General features: G+C 43.0%; 1 protein-coding gene across 1 annotated transcript in view; it reads left to right on the top strand.

The window, feature by feature from the left end:
• Positions 1-6,734, top strand: part of LOC109919242 (aquaporin-3-like) — a 27,029-nt gene extending 20,295 nt beyond the window's left edge. The window contains exon 6 of the mRNA XM_048598276.1: positions 6,109-6,734. Within this exon, the coding sequence (XP_048454233.1) occupies positions 6,109-6,286 (178 nt within the window). The 3' untranslated portion in view covers positions 6,287-6,734. The remainder of the gene's footprint in view (positions 1-6,108) is intronic.
• The last annotated feature ends 11,277 nt before the right edge of the window (positions 6,735-18,011 follow it).

Below are 18,011 nucleotides of genomic sequence, written 5' to 3'. Positions count from 1 at the left end.
ATTTCAGAACCCCCTTCCCCTCCCCCATTTCTGAAGAAGGGTCTAGGCCTGAAACGTCAGCCTTCCTGCTCCTCTGATGCTGCTTGGCCTACTGTGTTCATCCAGCTCTACACCTTGTTATCTCTGATTCTCCAGCATCTGCAGTTCCTACTATCTCTGAAACATATTCCTCTCCCCTCCCTTGTCCACCTTCCACAGGATCCATTCCCCCCGGGATACCCTAGTCCACTCTTCCTTTACTTCCAACACCCCACCACAGCCCCAGAGCACCATCCCCTGCAACCGCCAAAGGTGCAACACCTGCCCATTTACCTCCTCCATCCCCAGTATCCAAGGGCCCAAACATACCTTACGTCTACATTCTGCTCGCAAAAAACACCCTGAGCTTCCTGTTGCCTGCCACTTTAACACACCACCTTGTTCCCTGGCCAATATCTCTGTCTCTGGCTTATTGCAGTGTTCCAGCGAAGCTCAGTGCAAGCTGGAAGTACAACACCTCATTTTACGCTTGGGAGTCCTGCAGCCCTGCGGACTCAGTATTGAATTCAATGAGTTTAGGGTGTAAGCTCTCCCATGTCCCAGCTCCGTGCCCCACACACCAGGCCTTGTTATCACATAGCCTGCCATTACACACTACCTATTGTTAGTCGCTAATATTCCCCATTAACAGCTATTCACCCTCCCAGCTAGATCGTTATCAACTCCTTTGTCTATCCAACTGCTCTTCTGTCTTTTCCGGCGCCATCCTTTATCCTATCATTTACTCCCTACCCTATCCTCCCACGCTATTTTCTGTATATCAACCAACATTTTCCTAGCTACCATCAGTTCTGAGGAAGGGTCACTGGACCTGAAATGCTAATTCTGATTTTGTGTCACAAATGCTTGTTTTCAGCGGCAGCAGTGTGAGCCAGAGTGCCGACAGGAAGGTAAGGTGGTTTTTATCTCTCCCTGTATAAAAACTTACCTCGTGCAGCAAGCGGCCCTCTTGTTATCAGCAGTGGGTGTGTGGAGGGAACACAAGCCAGGAAGAAACAGATAAATTCGGGCACTGGTTAAACCCGAAATACTACACATGTAGTGTCTCCCACCCATCCTCCTCCTCTAACAAAAAAAGACTGTGTGGAGGTTCGGTAAGGTAAGGCTTTTTTTTATTCTTCTTCTGGAAATCTAGAGTAGAGGGAATGGAAGCTAGGGTAGTTGCATGCTCCTCTTGCAGGATGTGGGAGGTAAGGGTCACTGCTGGTGTCCCCTCTGAATTCACCTGCGAGAAGTGCACCCAACTCCAGCTCCTCAAAAACCGTGTTAGGGAGCTGGAGCTGGAGCTCGATGAACTCAGGATCATTCGGGAGGCTGAGGAGGTGATAGAGAGGAGTTACAGGGAGGTGGTCACACCCAAGGTACAGGATAAAGGTAGTTGGGTGACTGTCCGGAAGGGGAAAGGGAATAGGCAGACAGTGCAGAGATCCCCTGTGGCCGTTCCCCTCAATAATAAGTATACCGTTTTGGATACTGTTGGGGGGGATGACCTACCAGGGGAAGGCCATAGCGGACAGGTCTCTGGCACTGAACCTGACCCTGTGGCAGAGAAGGGAAGGGGGGAGAATAGGAGAGCAATTGTAGTGGGGGATTCGATAGTAAGAGGCACAGACAGGCGGTTCTGTGGACGTGAACGAGACAAATGGATGGTATGTTGCCTCCCGGGTACCAGGGTCCGTGACGTCTCGGATCGTGTCTTCAAGATCCTTAAGGGGAACAGTGAGCAACCAGCAGTCATGGTACACATCGGTACCAATGACATAGGTAGAAAAACGACTGAGAATGTGAAAAATGAGTACAGGGATTTAGGTTGGAAGCTGAAGTCCAGGACAAACAGGGTAGGTATCTCTGGATTACTACCAGTGCCACTTGATAACGAGGTAAGAAATAGGGAGAGAGTGCAGCTAAACATTTGGCTGCAGGGCAGGTGTAGGAGGGAGGGCTTCCATTATGTGGATAATTGGAGCACATTCTGGAGAAGGTGGGACCTGTACAATAAGGACAGGTTGTACCTGAACCGGAAGGGCACAAATATCCTGGGAGGGAGGTTTGCTCGAGCTGTACGGGATGGTTTAAACTAGTTTGGCAGGGGGTGGGGAACCGGATTTATAATTCAGAGGATGAGGTATTCAGCCTTCCAACAGACACAACAGAGAGTGAGGTGGTTTATAAAGAAATGTGGTTGATGGAGCGTAATTGCGGACACCGAGATGGTTTGAGGTGTGTATACTTCAATGCAAGAAGTATCAGAAATAAAGCAGATGAACTTAGAGCATGGGTTGGCACTTGGAACTACGATGTTATGGCCATTACAGAAACTTGGGTAACTCCGGGAAGGGCATGGTTGTTGGAAGTTCCGCGATTTAGATGCTTTAAAAGAAATACGGAGGGTGGAAAAAGAGGTGGGGGAGTGGCATTGCTAGTCAGGGCGAGTATAGCAGCTACTGAAAGGCAGTTCGAGAATGATATGTCTACAGAGTCAGTTTGGGTTGAGGTCAGGAACAAGAAAGGAGCAGTTACATTGTTGGGGGTTTTTTACAGACCCCCTACTAGTTGCAGAGAAGTAGAGGAGCGGATTGGGAGGCAGGTACTGGAAAGGTGCAGAAGTCACAGAGTTGTAGTCATGGGTGACTTCAACTTTCCAAATATTGATTGGAAACATTTTAGTTGTAATAGTTTAGATGGAGCAGATTTTGTCCAGTGCGTTCAGGAAGGATTCCTGACACAGTATGTAGATAGACCAACACGGGGAGAGGCCGTTTTGGATCTGGTGCTTGGCAACGAACTGGGCCAAGTGTTAGACCTGTTGGTAGGAGAGCGTTTTGGTGGTAGTGATCATAACTCTGTTTCTTTCACGATAGTCATGGATAAGGATAGGTACATACGGCAGGGTAAAGTTTACAATTGGGGGAAGGGTAATTACAATTCAGTTAGGCAAGAGCTGGGTAACATAAATTGGGAACAGATGCTGTCAGGGAAGAGCACCACAGAAATGTGGAGATTGTTTAAAGAATGCATACTGCATGTGTTCGATATGTTTGTCCCTAGCAGGCAGAGAAGATGCAGTCGAGTGAGGGAGCCATGGTTCTCGAAAGAGGTCGAACGACTGGTTAAGAGGAAGAAGGAGGCTTATGTAAGGTTTAGGAAAAGAAGAACGGAAAAGGCTCTAGAGGGATACAAGTTAGCCAGGAAGGAGCTGAAGAAAGGGCTTAGGAGAGCTATAAGGGGGCATGAGAAAACCTTGGCGGATAGGATCAAGGAAAACTCCAAGGCTTTTTACACATATGTGCAGAACAAGAGAATGACCAGAGAAAGAGTAGGGCCGATCAAGGATTGTAAAGGGAATTTGTGCACGGAGCCTAAAGAGACAGGAGAGGTCCTTAATGAATACTTTTCTTCAGTATTCACAACTAAGAGGGACCTAGTTGTAGAGGAGGACGTTGTGAAACAGGCAGGTAGGCTGGAGGAGGTTGATGTTAGTAAAGAAGATGTGCTAGGAATTCTGAGGAAGTTGAAGATAGATAAGTCCCCCGGGCCTGATGGGATTTATCCAAGAATTCTATGGGAAGCGAGGGACGAGATCGCAGGGCCTTTGGCGATGATCTTTTCGCCCTCACCGTCCACGGGTATAGTGCCGGAAGATTGGAAAGAGGCAAATGTCATTCCCTTGTTCAAAAAAGGGAACAGGGATAACCCCGGAAATTACAGACTAGTTAGTCTTACGTCAGTGGTGGGCAAATTATTGGAAAGGGCTCTGAGAGACAGGATTTATGATCACTTGGAAAGGTACAGTTTGATTTGTGATAGTCAGCATGGATTTGTGAGGGGTAGATCATGCCTCACAAACCTTATTGAATTCTTTGAAGAGGTGACCAAACACGTGGATGAAGGTAGAGCAGTGGATGTGGTATACATGGATTTAAGTAAGGCATTTGATAAGGTTCCCCATGGTAGGCTCATACAGAAGGTAAGGAGGCATGGGATAGGGGGAAATGTGGCAGATTGGATTCAGAATTGGCTGACCCTTAGAAGACAAAGGGTGGTAGTGGACGGAAAATATTCAACATGGTGCTCAGTTACGAGTGGTGTACCACAAGGATCTGTCCTGGGTCCTCTTCTATTTGTGATTTTTGTAAATGATTTGGATGAAGGAGTGGAAAGGTGGATTAGCAAGTTCGCGGGCGATACGAAGGTGGGTCGTGTTGTGGACAGTGCGGAGGGCTGTTCTAGGTTACAAAGGGACATTGATAGAATGCAGACCTGGGCTGAGAAGTGGCAGATGGAGCTTAACCCTGAAAAGTGTGAGGTGATTCATTTTGGAAGGACAAACTTGAAAGCAGAATACAGGGTTAACGGAAAGATTCTTGGCAGTGTGGAGGAGCAGAGGGATCTTGGGGTTCATGTTCACAGTTCCCTGAAAGCTGCCACCCAGGTGGATAGAGTTGTTAAGAAGGTGTATGGTGTGTTAGCTTTCATTAATAGAGAGATTGAGTTCAAGAGCTGTGAAGTTATGCTCCAGCTATACAAAAGCCTGGTTCGGCCACATCTGGAGTATTGTGTCCGGTTCTGGTTGCCTCATTACAGGACAGATGTGGAAGCGTTAGAAAAGGTCCAGAGGAGATCTACCAGGATGTTGCCTGGAATGGAGGGAAGGTCATATGAGGAAAGGTTGAGAGAGCTAAGGCTTTTCTCTTTTGACTTGATAGAGGTGTACAAAATGATCAGAGGTATAGATAGAGTGGACAGCCAGAGACTTTTTCCTAGGGTGGAGGTAGCTTTTACGAGGGGACATAGTTTTAAAGTGAAAGGAGGTAGATATAGGGGAGACGTCAGAAGTAGGTTCTTTACTCAGAGAGGCATGGAATGCATTGCCGGAGAGGGTAGTGGAGTCGGCCTCATTAGGGGCATTTAAGTGGCTATTAGATAGACATATGGATGATAGCATAAGGTAGTGGTGGAGGTTAGATAGACCTTAGGTTTAGGGTAAAAGTTTGGCACAACATCATGGGCCGAAGGGCCTGTACTGTGCTGTACTGTTCTATGTTCTATGCTGCCAGACCTGCTGAGCTTTTCCAGCAGTTTCTGTTTTAGAGCGTAAATCATCGGTCTGTTTCTTCGTAACGCTGAGCTGTTCTACCTTTCCCCACTCACTGTCCTTATGAAATCACGTATTGGATGGAGTTTAATGCTAACCGTGCCAGGTGGAATATTTTGTTTGATCAGCTGTGGTCATATTTGAATGGCAGAGACCTTAATGACATTAATGACTGTTACTACTAACACCCCAGTAAAACCAGAGTTAGAAGGTGCTGAAGAAGTAACCTTGGTGAGTTTTTGCAGTGTATTTTGTAGTTTGTACCTACTGCAGCTGCAGTGAGAGGATGCTGACAATGTTGAATATAACATCTAATGGAAGGTTGCCAATCAAATGATAATTATCTTGAATGACGCTGAGCTTTTCTGAATTTTATTTTAAATGAACTCATCCAGATAAATATTCTGTTGCATTCATGACTTTTTAGAATTATGGGATATAGGTGTCACTGGCTAGGCCAGCTTTTGTTGCACATGTCTAATTGCCCAGAGGCCAGTTGAGACTTAAACACATTGTGGGTCTGGAGTCACATATATGCCGGACCAGGTAAGGATGACAGTTTTCTTCCCTAAAGAACATTAGTGACCGATAGGTTTTTCCAACAATGATTCCATGATCATCATTAGACTTTTAATTCTAGATTTTTATGAAGTTAAATTCCACATCTGCTGCATTGAGATTTGAAACCAAGGCCCTGGAACATTACCTGTGCATCTGGATTAATAGTCTAGTAGTAATACCACTAGGTCATTACCTCTGCCCTAATGTGATCCTTGTAAATTATGGTGGTGTCTACTGATGAGTCACTTGTCAAAGAGTTCTGCCCCTCAATTTTGCCGCATTGTTGATATTCTACAAATGCCTTGGACAATACAATTGCTGAAATGATTCTTTTAATATGCTGCAGGCTCCTCATAATGTTTCTTTATTTTATTATATTGATTCCCTGTATCTTGTCTCTTTATTTTTTACAGTGCTGGTAATTATTGGTTTTGGATTCCAATTGCCAGTCCAATCATTGGTGCCATATTTGGTGTCCTACTGTATCAGTTCATTGTTGGATTGCGTGCTGAAGCAAGAACCAGCCGCCCAACTAATGCAGAAGAAAATGTAAAGTTAATGAGTCAGAAACCAAAGGGGAGGCTCCGATGATTTGAAAACAACTGGATTAGAATTCTCTGAAGAATTTCTGTTTTAAATAGCCATCAATACGTTCACCACTTCATTCACCTAATCCAACACAATTTAATCCCTTTGAAAATGGAATTATGTCTCAGATTTTGAAATATTACCTATTCTATTGTCTGTAAAATCAATTTTTCATGAATTTCTAATGCCAGACAAGACTTTTGTAAGGTGATAACTCACTCAGAGATAGTAAAAACTGCTGATGCTAGAGTTAGTGTGGAGCTGGAGGAACACAGCAGGCCAGGCAGCATCAGAGGAGCAGGAAAGTTGACATTTCGGGTTGGGGCCTATATAAGGTGATATGTATTTTCATAATTTTCAACATTTCCTGAATTTGTAGAACAATTATAATTCTGTTTGTATATTTTGTATTGAACTGAATAAACTGCAATTAAAAGGGTTAGCAACACAATGCATGTTTCATCAATTTAATTAACCAATAACAATAAAAAAAGACTATCTAACAGACACTTACCCTAATCACATATTCACAATTCAGTCCTTGCAAATGCTAGAGTTTGTTTTTATTAAGAAACCGTTGTTAGTGTTAAAACTCAAAGAAAATCATCTAAGTATTACAACTCAGTGGATAGTGTGCTGATAATTGAGGCAGACTATTCCAAAGATGTCGCAAATGCTGCCCAATTAAACCAATCGTATGATCAATTTGCTTGATGGACTGGTTTTCGGGACCAAAGAAATTCACACCAGGTTTCATCATTAACAGGAAAATAACCCATTTGATGTAAATACACTTAAACTGAGAACTGTGAGCTGAAGGTGACCTTTGGATTGGAGCCAGCAGCTTGTATCAAAGGCAGAAAAAAAGAACAGACAAACAGTTCTTTGCAGTTAAGCTATTGTTTATTTGTGAGGCAAGGGCCTGAAATCTTATTGCAGGCTGGTTCTCGATCGAAAGGATTTCTTAGACTCTTTAACACAGGAGAGGAACAGTCTGTTTAACCAGATAGCGCATGTTTGGCCATTATTGAGGTCAGTATCTGGGAACTGATGCCAGCAAGTCTGGAAGGGAAGATGGTGGTCAAACCGAGGTTAGCAGCCAGTGTTCAAACTGGTTTTTGGATTGTGTCTCTGAGAGAAGGAGATTGGCTATTAGTGTTACAGCATGAAGGTTTGAAAACTCCCTGCCTAACCACCCACTAATCAGCTGCTGGAAGTTTGGAGAATAGAAAGTAAGATAATTATCACAGACCTCCTCAGAGTGAACTGAAAAGATGACACCGCTTAACGTCTTCAGAACATTCACCAAAAAAATCATTATATATGCCTGTGAATGAAGGCATCATAAAAACTCATTAAGTAATTTGGCCATTTTTATTATTTTCTTTTGAACTTTGAAAATTACATATTCCAATTGTGAATAAGAATCTTAAATGTAAACCTGGGGGATAATTGTCTAAGATTGATGTAATGAAATGTCTTAAAATTAAGCTGGTAAATGAATGTTGTGATTCATTTAAAAAAAAAATCAGAATATTCAAAGAAAATACTTTCTATTGAAAAGCAAAAGCTCAGCGACAAAGTATGATCCACAACAAATTCTTCCTTGTTAAGGATGATGCAAAATATTCATTTACTAGCTCAGTCATGTTGTTTATCTCCATTGGCAAATCCTGTTTTTGATCCCAGATTTCCTTTTATATATTAGCTGCCAATCTTTTCTCAAACTCTTGACTGAATCTCTCTGCTATAAAAAATTTTTGTCAAATATCTCTCTGTTTGTCTCTATTTTACTAATGTCTTCACCTTGATTACTGTTCTGAACTGCTTCTGCTTTGTTTTTTGTACAATCCTATTTCCCCTGTCTGATCCTCTTAACATTTAACCATTTGTCGAGATGATGTTCGTTTACTGTATAATTCCCAACATTAGCAGAATTGTTAAAGGTTGAAAATGGATTTTGAAGATTAATTCATTCAAATGAATAAGAATCGGGTTAAAATATTGTTATAGAATTTACAGTAAGAACAGTAACACAGCAAGAAAATCTGAGAAATCAAACATTTAAGCCTACTGCCTTTGAAAGAATACCAGACCGACACTATTTCTACACCTGCTAAAACCATATCTTAACTGCACTATATGCCCAGTTCTTCACATTCCCTTTGAATTCCATGACAAATGAGAAATCTTAAGGATGGTACTAGATCCAAAGCAGAGTCATATAAAAGTACTCAAAAATGTAACAAATTTGTTTAACTGTGAACAGTTCAGAATTCAGCCTGGAGGTTGATTAAGAGGGGAAAAATAGAATATGAGAGGAAACTTGCAAGGATTATAAAAGTGGACTGTAAGACCTTCAATGAGTGTGTAGAAAGAAAAAGGACAATGTGAAATAGGAAAATTGATAATGGACAAAGGAAACAAGAGAGCAATTAAACAAGTACTTTAGTTCTATCTTCATCAAAACAGACACAAATAACTTCTCAGATATGTTAGGTAAGCTATGGTCTATTGGGAAGGAGGAATTGAGGGAGATTAGTATTCGTAAAAAAGGATGCTGGAGAAATTAATTGGACTGAAAGTTAATAAATCCCCTAGACTGGATAATCTACATTCTAGAATAATGAAAGAGGTTGTCATGGAAATAGTTGATGTATTGTCAACTTCAAACTTTCTGTAGAGTCTAGAACAGTCCAGCAAACTGGTGAATGATTCACTTCTTGTAAGGGAGGAAGAGTAAAATAGGAAATTTCAGGCTAGATCATCTAAAATCACTAGTAGGGAAAATACGGAATCTATCAGACAGGAAATATGGAAAATACTAATGTAGTTCCAAAAAAAAAAGCAAATTGTGGGAAACTTTGTTAAACTTTTGAGGACTTTATGTTTTTTATTCATTCAAGAGCTGTGGACATTGCTGGCTAGACCAGCATTTATTGCCCACCCCTAGTTAACCTTAAGAATGTGATGGTGAGCTGCTTTCTTCAACATCTGCAGTCCATGTGCTTGTAGTAGGTAGACCCACAATGCCCTTAGGGAGGGATTTCCAGGATTTTGACCCAGTGATAGTGAAAGAATTGTGATATATTTCCAAGTCAGAATGGTTAGTGACTTGGAGGAGAGGTGGTATTCCCATGTATCTGCTGACCTTTTCCTTTTTGTGATTGTGCGTTTAGAAGGTGCTGTTTAAGGATCTTTGGTGAATTTCTGCAGTGTACCTTGTAGATAGTACACAATGCTGCAACTGAGCATTGGTGATGGAAGAAGTGAATGTCTGAGAATGTGGTGTCACTCAAATGGCCTGCTTTGTCCTGGATAGTGTCAAGCTTCTTGAGTGTTGTTGGAGTTGCATTCATCTGGGCAAATGAGGAGTATTTCGTCACACTCCTAACTTGTGTCTTGTGTCTTGTAGATGGTGGAAAGGCTTTGGGAAGTCAGAAGGTGAGTTATTCACTACAGTATTCCTAGCCGCTGACTTGTTTTTGTAGAGACAGTATTTATATCGATTGATTATTGTTGTCACATGTATTTGTACAGAGAAAAGTCTTGTTTTGTGTGTTATACAGGCAGATCATACCATATAAAAGGGTAGCAGAACAGAATGCCGAATACAGTGTTACAGGCGCTGAGAAGGTGTGTAGAGAGAGAGATCAGAATTAACATTTGAGAGGTCTGTTCAAAAGTCTGATAATGTGGGGAAGAAACTGCTCTTGAATCTATTTGTACGTGAATTCAAACTTTTATATATGCTGCCCAATGGAAGCGGGTGGCAGAGAGGCCAGTTATATGGCCAGTTTAGTTCAGTTGCTGGTTAATGCTAAACCCCAGGACATTGACAGTGAGGGATTCAGTGATGGTAAGGCCATTGAATGTCAAGAGTTGGTGGCTTAACTCTCTCTTGTTGGAGATAGTCATTGCCTGGTTTTTGTGTGGTGTGAATGTTGCTTGCCACTTGTCAGTGCAAGCCTGCATTCTGCTCAGGTCTTGCCACATTTGAAATGGACTGCTTCAGTTGAGGAGTAGCAAATGGTGCTGAAATTGTGCAATCATCGGTGAACATCACCTCTTCTGATGTTATGATGGAAGGAAAGTCATTGATGAAGCAGGTGAAGATGTTGGGCCTTGTTGAGCCTGCGGAAGTCCTACAGAGATGCCCTTGAGCTCAGATGACTGACCTTACCAACCACAACCATCTTCTTTTCTGCTAGGTATGGCTCCAACAATCAGACTGTTTTCCTCCTGATTCTCATTGACTTAGTTTTACTTGGACTCCTTCATGCAACAGTTGGTGAAATGCAGCCTTGGTATCAAGGGCTGTCATTCTCACCTCACCTCTGGAATTCAACTCTTTCCCATGTTTGTAGGAAGGTTGTAATGAGGTCAGGGGTTTAGTCGCTCTGGTGGAACCCAAACTCTGCGTCGCTGAGCAGGTTATTGCTGAACAAATGCTGTTTGATAGCACTGTTAAGCAATTGGCTGGATTGGATTTGTTCTGCTTTTTATGTACAGGACATATTTGAGCAATTTTCCACATTTCGGGTAGATGCCAGTGTTATAGTTGTACTGGAACAGTTTGACTAGGGGAGCAGCACATTCTGGACCACAAGACTTCAGTATAATTCTGGAATGTTGTGAGGGCCTTCTATTGTCCAGTGCCTCTACCATTTCTTGATATCATGTGAAATGAATCAAATTGACCGGAGACTGATATCTGAAATGCTGAGGACCATTGGAAGAGGCCGAGATGGACCATCCAGTTGGCATATTTGGTTGAAGATTGTTGTGAATGCTTCAGCCTAGTGTTTTGCTGATATGCTGGGCTCTTCCATCGTTGAAGATTCATAACTGGTCATGGTGGGATTGTAAAGCTTAGCTCTGATTCATTGGTTGTGGAATTGCTTTGCCTATAACTTCCTGCTTAAGCTTTTTGGCATGCAAGTAGTCATTTTTTTTTTGCTTCACCACAATTACACTTCATTTTTCTCATTATTCCTGGAGCTATTCCTGGCATGGTCTCCTGCACTTTTTGTTGAACCAGGATTGGTCCCCTGGATTGATGGTAATGGTTGAGTGGGCAATATGCCAGGCCACGGGGTTGCAGATTGTGCTGGAGTACAATTTTGCTGCTTTGATGGCCCACAGTTCCTCTTGGATACCCAGTCTTGAGTTGCTATATCTGTTCAAAGCCTATACCATTTGGCACGGTGATAGTGCCATACAACATGATGTAAGGTATATAATTTGAAGATGCAAGCTTATCTCCACAAGACCTATGCGATGCATAACCTGGCTGATACTGTGAGGGATGGTTGCAGATGACAGATAGGTGAGGACGAGGTCAAGTATGTTGTACCCTCTTCTTTGCTCCTTTATCAACAGTCTAGCAGCTGTGTCCTTTAGGCCCTGACCAGTTCGATCAGTAGTTCTGCTGCTGAGCCTTTTTTGGTGGTGAGCATTGAAATTCCCCACCCAGAGTACATCCTGCACCTTTTGCCATGCTCAGTGCTTCCGCCAAGTGTTGTTCAACATGGAGGAGTACCGATTCATCAACCGAGGGAATACAGTACATGGTAATCAGCAGAAGGTTGCCTTGCCCATGTTTAACCTGATGCCATGAAACTCAATTTGGTCTGGAGTCAATGTTGAGGATTCCTAGGTCAACTCCTTCCCAACTGTATACCACTGTGCTGCCACCTCTGCTGGGTCTGTCTTGCCGGTGGGACAGGACATATCCAGGGATGAATATAGTGGTGTGTAGGACATTGTAAGGTATGATTCCATGAGTATAATCATGTCAGGCTGGTGCTTGACTGGTCCGTGAGACAGCTCTTATCATTTTGGTACTAGCCCTCAGAAGTTAGTCAGGAGGTCTTTGTAGGATTGACAGGGCTATGTCCCTGGATTGTGTGTGAACTGTGCCCATGACTGATGCTACTGGGATTTCGTGACAGACAGCAGCTTCTCAACTTCACTACACTGAGGCCCAGCCCCCATTTAGAACATAGAACATAGAACAGCATAGCACAGTGCAGGACCTTCAGCTCACGATGTTGTGCTGACCTATTATCCTACTCTAAGATTTGTTTTAATGGGTTTGTTTTCCACGGGGTGGGGTGGAATCTGGCATGGAAAGGTATGGATGATGTGAGCGTGCAGATCGGTGTTAAGTGAGAGAGCATGAAGAGACTGGGCGATCAGCCCTGTGATGCAGCCTGGAACAGCCTGTAATCTGGGTGCCTGACCCTGTTGACTAAGACTCCTGCTGCAGCCCTTCAATGCTAATTGCCGGTGCACCATACAATGCAAGTTGGTGCTTCCTAGGCATTCTGCAAGTGGATCAGAGAGGTGCCATGATAGTCATGTGATATTGGCAAATGTTGGATGCCAATGTCTGTAAACAAAGTGGTGTGTACAGTTGGGGACCATGGGTCATGCCCTGAGATACTGTTTGGTTTTGAGCAAGATGGAGGCTCCTTGCAGCCAGGAGTGAGCTGAAACCAGCAGAAACCAGCTCTGACCTCCACGTCGCGATTTCTTGACATCTAGTTAGCTTGGCTTGTTTGGTGATTTGGAAAGCTGAATGCCAATGAAGCGAGCTGTGTTATTAATACGGTGCTTAACAAGTTACAACCCCCATTATTAGCAACTAGCCGCTGCCTAGTGAGAAACTCGCTTTGCTGTTTGGGAAAACAGCAAAAGATGCAGAGTTGCTCCCAACATCAAGATGCTGTCAGCATTCTTCTTGTTTGATTCCACCACAAATTTCACCACAGCCAACTTCACACAGGCATAGGATTACAGTTACCCTAAAGATCCAGCACAGTGTCTCTTTCCCTTTTTACTACCTCCACCAAGAATTCCAGCAAACGTAGGTTAAATAAAAATTTAGAAAAAAAAAAAGATGGTTTACATTGCTCTTTATGAATGTAAGTTTCTAATTGGAGTTTAAGGTGAGAGGAGAAAGATTTAGAAGGGACCTGAGCAACAATGTTTTTATACAGAGGGTGATGCTTGTACAAAATGAGCTGCCAGAGGAAGCAGTGGAGGTTGGTACAATTATGATATTTAAAAGCCATCTGGATGGGTATATGAATAGGAAGGGTTTAGGAGGATATGGGCCAAATGCTGGCAATGGGACTAGTTTAGGATATCTGGTTGGTGTGGACGAGTTGGACCAAAGAGTCTTATTGCGTGCTGTGCATCTCTATGACTCTATGGCTACATGGATGATTTACTGCTGGTGGTTGATAGTTAATGGGTTGTTTGTAATAATACTCCCAAATATAAAAAGAAAAATGAGGTCATTGGGCAATTTGTAAACAAAGGTGTGAATTTTAAAAGGCAGTGTTGCTTAATCGGGGCCAATGTTCATTATCAAAAGCAGACATGAAGAGTGAATGAGACATTGTGCGAGTTAGGACATGAGCAGCACAGAGAAAACATCACAGAAAACTGCAAGTACATAATGCATGATTTCTGCTCATTAGTAAATGGGTAATGATGCCATGCACACTCATGACTTTCTTTGACATGTTTCCAATAAGAATGATATTTGTGGAAATTTATTCCAATATTTCTTCTATCTCCTTGAAGAAGACAATAATATAACCTAGCGTCCTAACGAAGGATTTCTGATCAAAGAGGTAAAAGGCAGAAAGACACATGAGGCATCAGGAGCCTTCCCCGAGCTCTTGGCTAGTGTCTCCTTCTACTTTATACAGGGGCTGATGGGGAGTGAGTGGAAGAGGAGTTATAGGTGGGTGCTGTAGTAGTGCTATCATTGAGCTGTGGGATATTTTAGTGGAGAGTTAAACATAAATGAAGTGGGGACAGAAGGAGCAATGAAGTTGAAAAGTACCCTCTTTGATTTGCTGGCCAAGAGTTTGACCAGAAGTTTCCTTCAGCTGTTAGGAAAGGAAGTTTTGAATGATCGTATAGAGGGTTGAGTGTGAGATACCACCCACGAATGCATTGTAGCAGTCAGGTCTAGAGCGAACAGAATGGATAAGGGTTCCAGCAGCAGTTAGGGCAGGTACTAGTGTAGTGTTAATGTCATTGAACTAGTAATCCAGATCCCAAGGCTAATGATCTGAGGACCTGGGTTTGATTCCAACTTTGTGGTATGATGAAATTTAAATTTAATAAAAGAATCTGGAACAAAAAGCTAGTCTAAATGTGACCATGTAACCATTGTCGATTGTTGTAAAATACCATCTGGTTCACTGATATCGTTTGTTTGATTTAATTTATTGTTGTCACATGTACCTAGGTGTGGTGAAAAGATTTGTTTTGAGTGCAGTATAGGCAGATCATACCATACAAAGAACACAGGGTTATAGAACAGAACGAGGAGTAGAAAGTTACGGTTGCAAAGAAGGTGCACAAAAACCAAGATCAACCAAGATGAAATTTGAGAGGCCCATTCAGAAATTTAATAAGACAGGGATGTGTTTAAGCTTTTGTATCTTCTGCCTGATGCAAGATGTTGGAAGAGATTATTATGAGGGTGGAAGGGGTCTTTAGTGATGTTGGCTGCCTTTCCAAGGCAGTGAGAAGTGAAGACGGAGTCAATGGATGGAATTGGTTTGGCCTACATATGACTCCAGACACAACAATGTGGTTAACTCGTAAATGCCCTCTGAAATGGCCCTAGCAGGCCACTCAGTTCAAGGGCCAGTTAGGGATGGGCAATACATGCTGGCCTAGCCAGTGTGGTCATGTTCCATGAACAAATTAGGAAAAAAAATCAACTGCAGTGGGGCACTCAGATGATGTTATGGAAGTGGAAGTTGCAATGTTTGATAGTAATGGTTTAATCTGTGTTTTTTCCTGCTCATCCAGTACCAGGAAATTTGCAGATTGTGGAGAGGTCAAGAGAGGTGGTGGTGAGGCAGGCCTTCGTGCCATCAGCCTACTTTTGGAATTCCAAACTTGTGTTTGGATGATGTTTCCAGGGAGCCAATGTAGGTTAGTGAACACAGGAATATTATGTGATTGGGAATTGGTGTGAGTTAAAAGACAAACAAAATTTAGATGACCTCAGTTTATGGAAGATGAAAGACAGGAAGCTGGTCAGGAAAGCATGAACGTGTTTGAGGATAATAAAGACATGGATGGGGGTGTCAGCCTCAGACAAATTGAGGTAGGTACAGAGATGAGCAATGCCCAGGTGTTGGAAGTAACTTGTCTTGGTGATGGAGAGAAGGCATGGCCAAAAACTTGATGTTAAGTTGGATATTAAGGCTGTGAACAGTTGGTTTAATCTCAGCAAATAGTCAGGGTTAGAGATGTTGATTAGGGATCAAAACTTGTGGCATAGAATCAAGGAACTAGCTTCTTTTTCCCAATGATTAAGTGAAGAAAATTTCTGGTCATCAAATACTGGATGTCAGACAAGCACAAATTTGAGATTTGCATTGAAGAACTTTTTAATTGTTTTGTGAAATAACCCCACAAAAGCTGGCAACCCATCGCCAAGTCACCTTTATTTACACATGCATTATACATGACACTGATCTTGCTAGCTCAGAGCTGGCTCCAAGAGTGAACAGAATCCCGACACTTCCATATATATATATATGTCAGCAAGGACCCCCTGATTAGACCAGGTTAACAGCTCCAATCTGGGAACTCATATTCTATGAGGTCTACCTGGCTGACTTTGTTCCAATTCTTCCCCCTCTAAATCCTGAGACATAAACCCATTCTTTTTCCTGTAACTTCTCCTGGGGCGTTTTCAGTTCTTCCAACTCTGCCTTGGGTATTGGTGGACTGTCCCCTGCCTCTTGAACCTGGAACATCTTGGAAGAAATTCTTCTTCTTCAGGTAGTAACAGCATCAAGGCTGTGACATCTGCTGTGTCCATCTTCTCCTCAGAGGTTTCTTTGATGCTAGGTGGAGGAGGAGAGGCCAAGGTTTCTGACAGCATTGCCGGATGTTCTGAGGGGCTGGGTATGTTTTGCTCCTGCCCTGTTTGCGAGGCTGCAGCTTTCATGTGGTCCACATGCTGGTTCAGGACCGCCTCTCCTAAGTGAATTTTGTATATCATGGGATCTGACCTTGCATTGACAATGCCTCTTCCCCCATGCAGGATCATTCCCGTGGTTTCAACACTGAACTTTGACCCCTGAAGTAAACTGCCTCTCTCGCTTAAAAGACTCTTGTCTCCGGCATTGGCGTTCCTGACGCCATTTCATCCTCCCCCCTCCAAGTCCGGGAAGATCAGGTTTAACCTGGTCCAAAGTCTTCTCCCTATCAACAACTCTGCTGGAGCTATCCCTGTAGTTGCATGAGGGGTGGTCCTGTACTCAAATAGGGACCAGGACAGTTTGGTATCGAGTGAAGCCGTAGGCTGTTTCTTTAAGCCTGTGTTCAAAGTTTGGATTGCTCTTTCATCCAGACCATTTGATGATGGATGGTATGGACCTGTCCTTATATGCTGAATGCCATTCAACTTTAGGAAATACTCAAATTCCCTGCTTGTAAATGATGGTCCGTTGTCTGTGTCTTTCAATTGTCATCCCTGTGTTTGACAAATTAACTCTATGCACATCCAAACATTTTGAGTGGGTGTCCACAATGACTAAGAACATTGAGCCCATGAAAGGAACTGCATAGTTGATCCCACCACCTGCTTGTGGTTTACTCGTTTTTCAGACCCAGCACAGTTTTAAAGATTTTAAAAGTCCAAAACTCCGCCTATATACCCAACACTGGGCATTTTGCAAAACATTACACCACTATCACGGCTACGTCAGCTTCCAGTCCTGACCACCAGACTTAACTTCTCACCAACATCTTCATTTTGGAAACCCCTGGAATACCCTGGTGAAGTTCAACCAGTATCTAGTGGCAACCTTTGTTTGGGCCAATCACCCTTGGTCCTCATAATAATATGCCATCCTCTATGGTGATTTGGTCCTACCAGATCCAAAAAAGTTTTGATTCTGGTTGTGATGGCCCTTTTGTTTCTGCCATCACCACCAGTTGTTTTAGTTTTGCCAGGATGGGGTCTTTTTGTGTCCACAGTCTGATATTGTCAGCGTGACTGGAAGGGTGCCCAGAAAGTTTAAAACCGGAATGGACTCTAGTGGCAGCACCACCAGTGTATCCACCACTGGAAGGCAGCTCAAGGTACCTGCATTTACCACTTGGCCTCCCGGGTGGTGTTCCAACTTGTAATTGTATGCACTCAAAAATAAGAGCTTCTTTGAGTAGCCCTAGTAGGGGTTTGTGGTCTGTTACTATTACAACTTGATGTCGGTAAAGGTTTTGGTGGGATTTTCTCACACCGAAGATGACTGCCAAACCTCCCTTCTCTATCTGGATGCATCTTCAATTGGCATCAACCAATGTCCAGGAAGCACATGATATTGGGCATTCCTCTCTGCTGGACCACCAATGAGCCAGTACTACCCGATACTGTATGGGGAGGCGTTGTGTCAGCACCACATCTCACTCGTGATCATAGTCTACCTTCGATGATGACAATTGCTTCCTCCCTTCCCTAAAGGCTACTTCTTGGTTACGAGACGATTTCCAAGGCTGACCATTTTTCAATAGCAGATGTAAGGGTGCCAGGATGAAAAGGCTAGGTTATGTATGAAATTTCCATAATAATTCACCAACCCAAAAAAAGACCTAAACTCTAGTACAGACGTGGGAGCTGGGTCACCTTTGATTGCCCTCACTTTATTTTCCAATGGATGTAACCCAGTCTTGTCGA

The sequence above is a fragment of the Rhincodon typus genome, chromosome 1, assembly GCF_021869965.1.
Source record: "Rhincodon typus isolate 14 chromosome 1, sRhiTyp1.1, whole genome shotgun sequence".
NCBI lineage: Eukaryota > Metazoa > Chordata > Chondrichthyes > Orectolobiformes > Rhincodontidae > Rhincodon > Rhincodon typus.
Note: the sequence above shows the minus strand (reverse complement) of the source record. Positions and strands in the feature narration are given on the sequence as shown.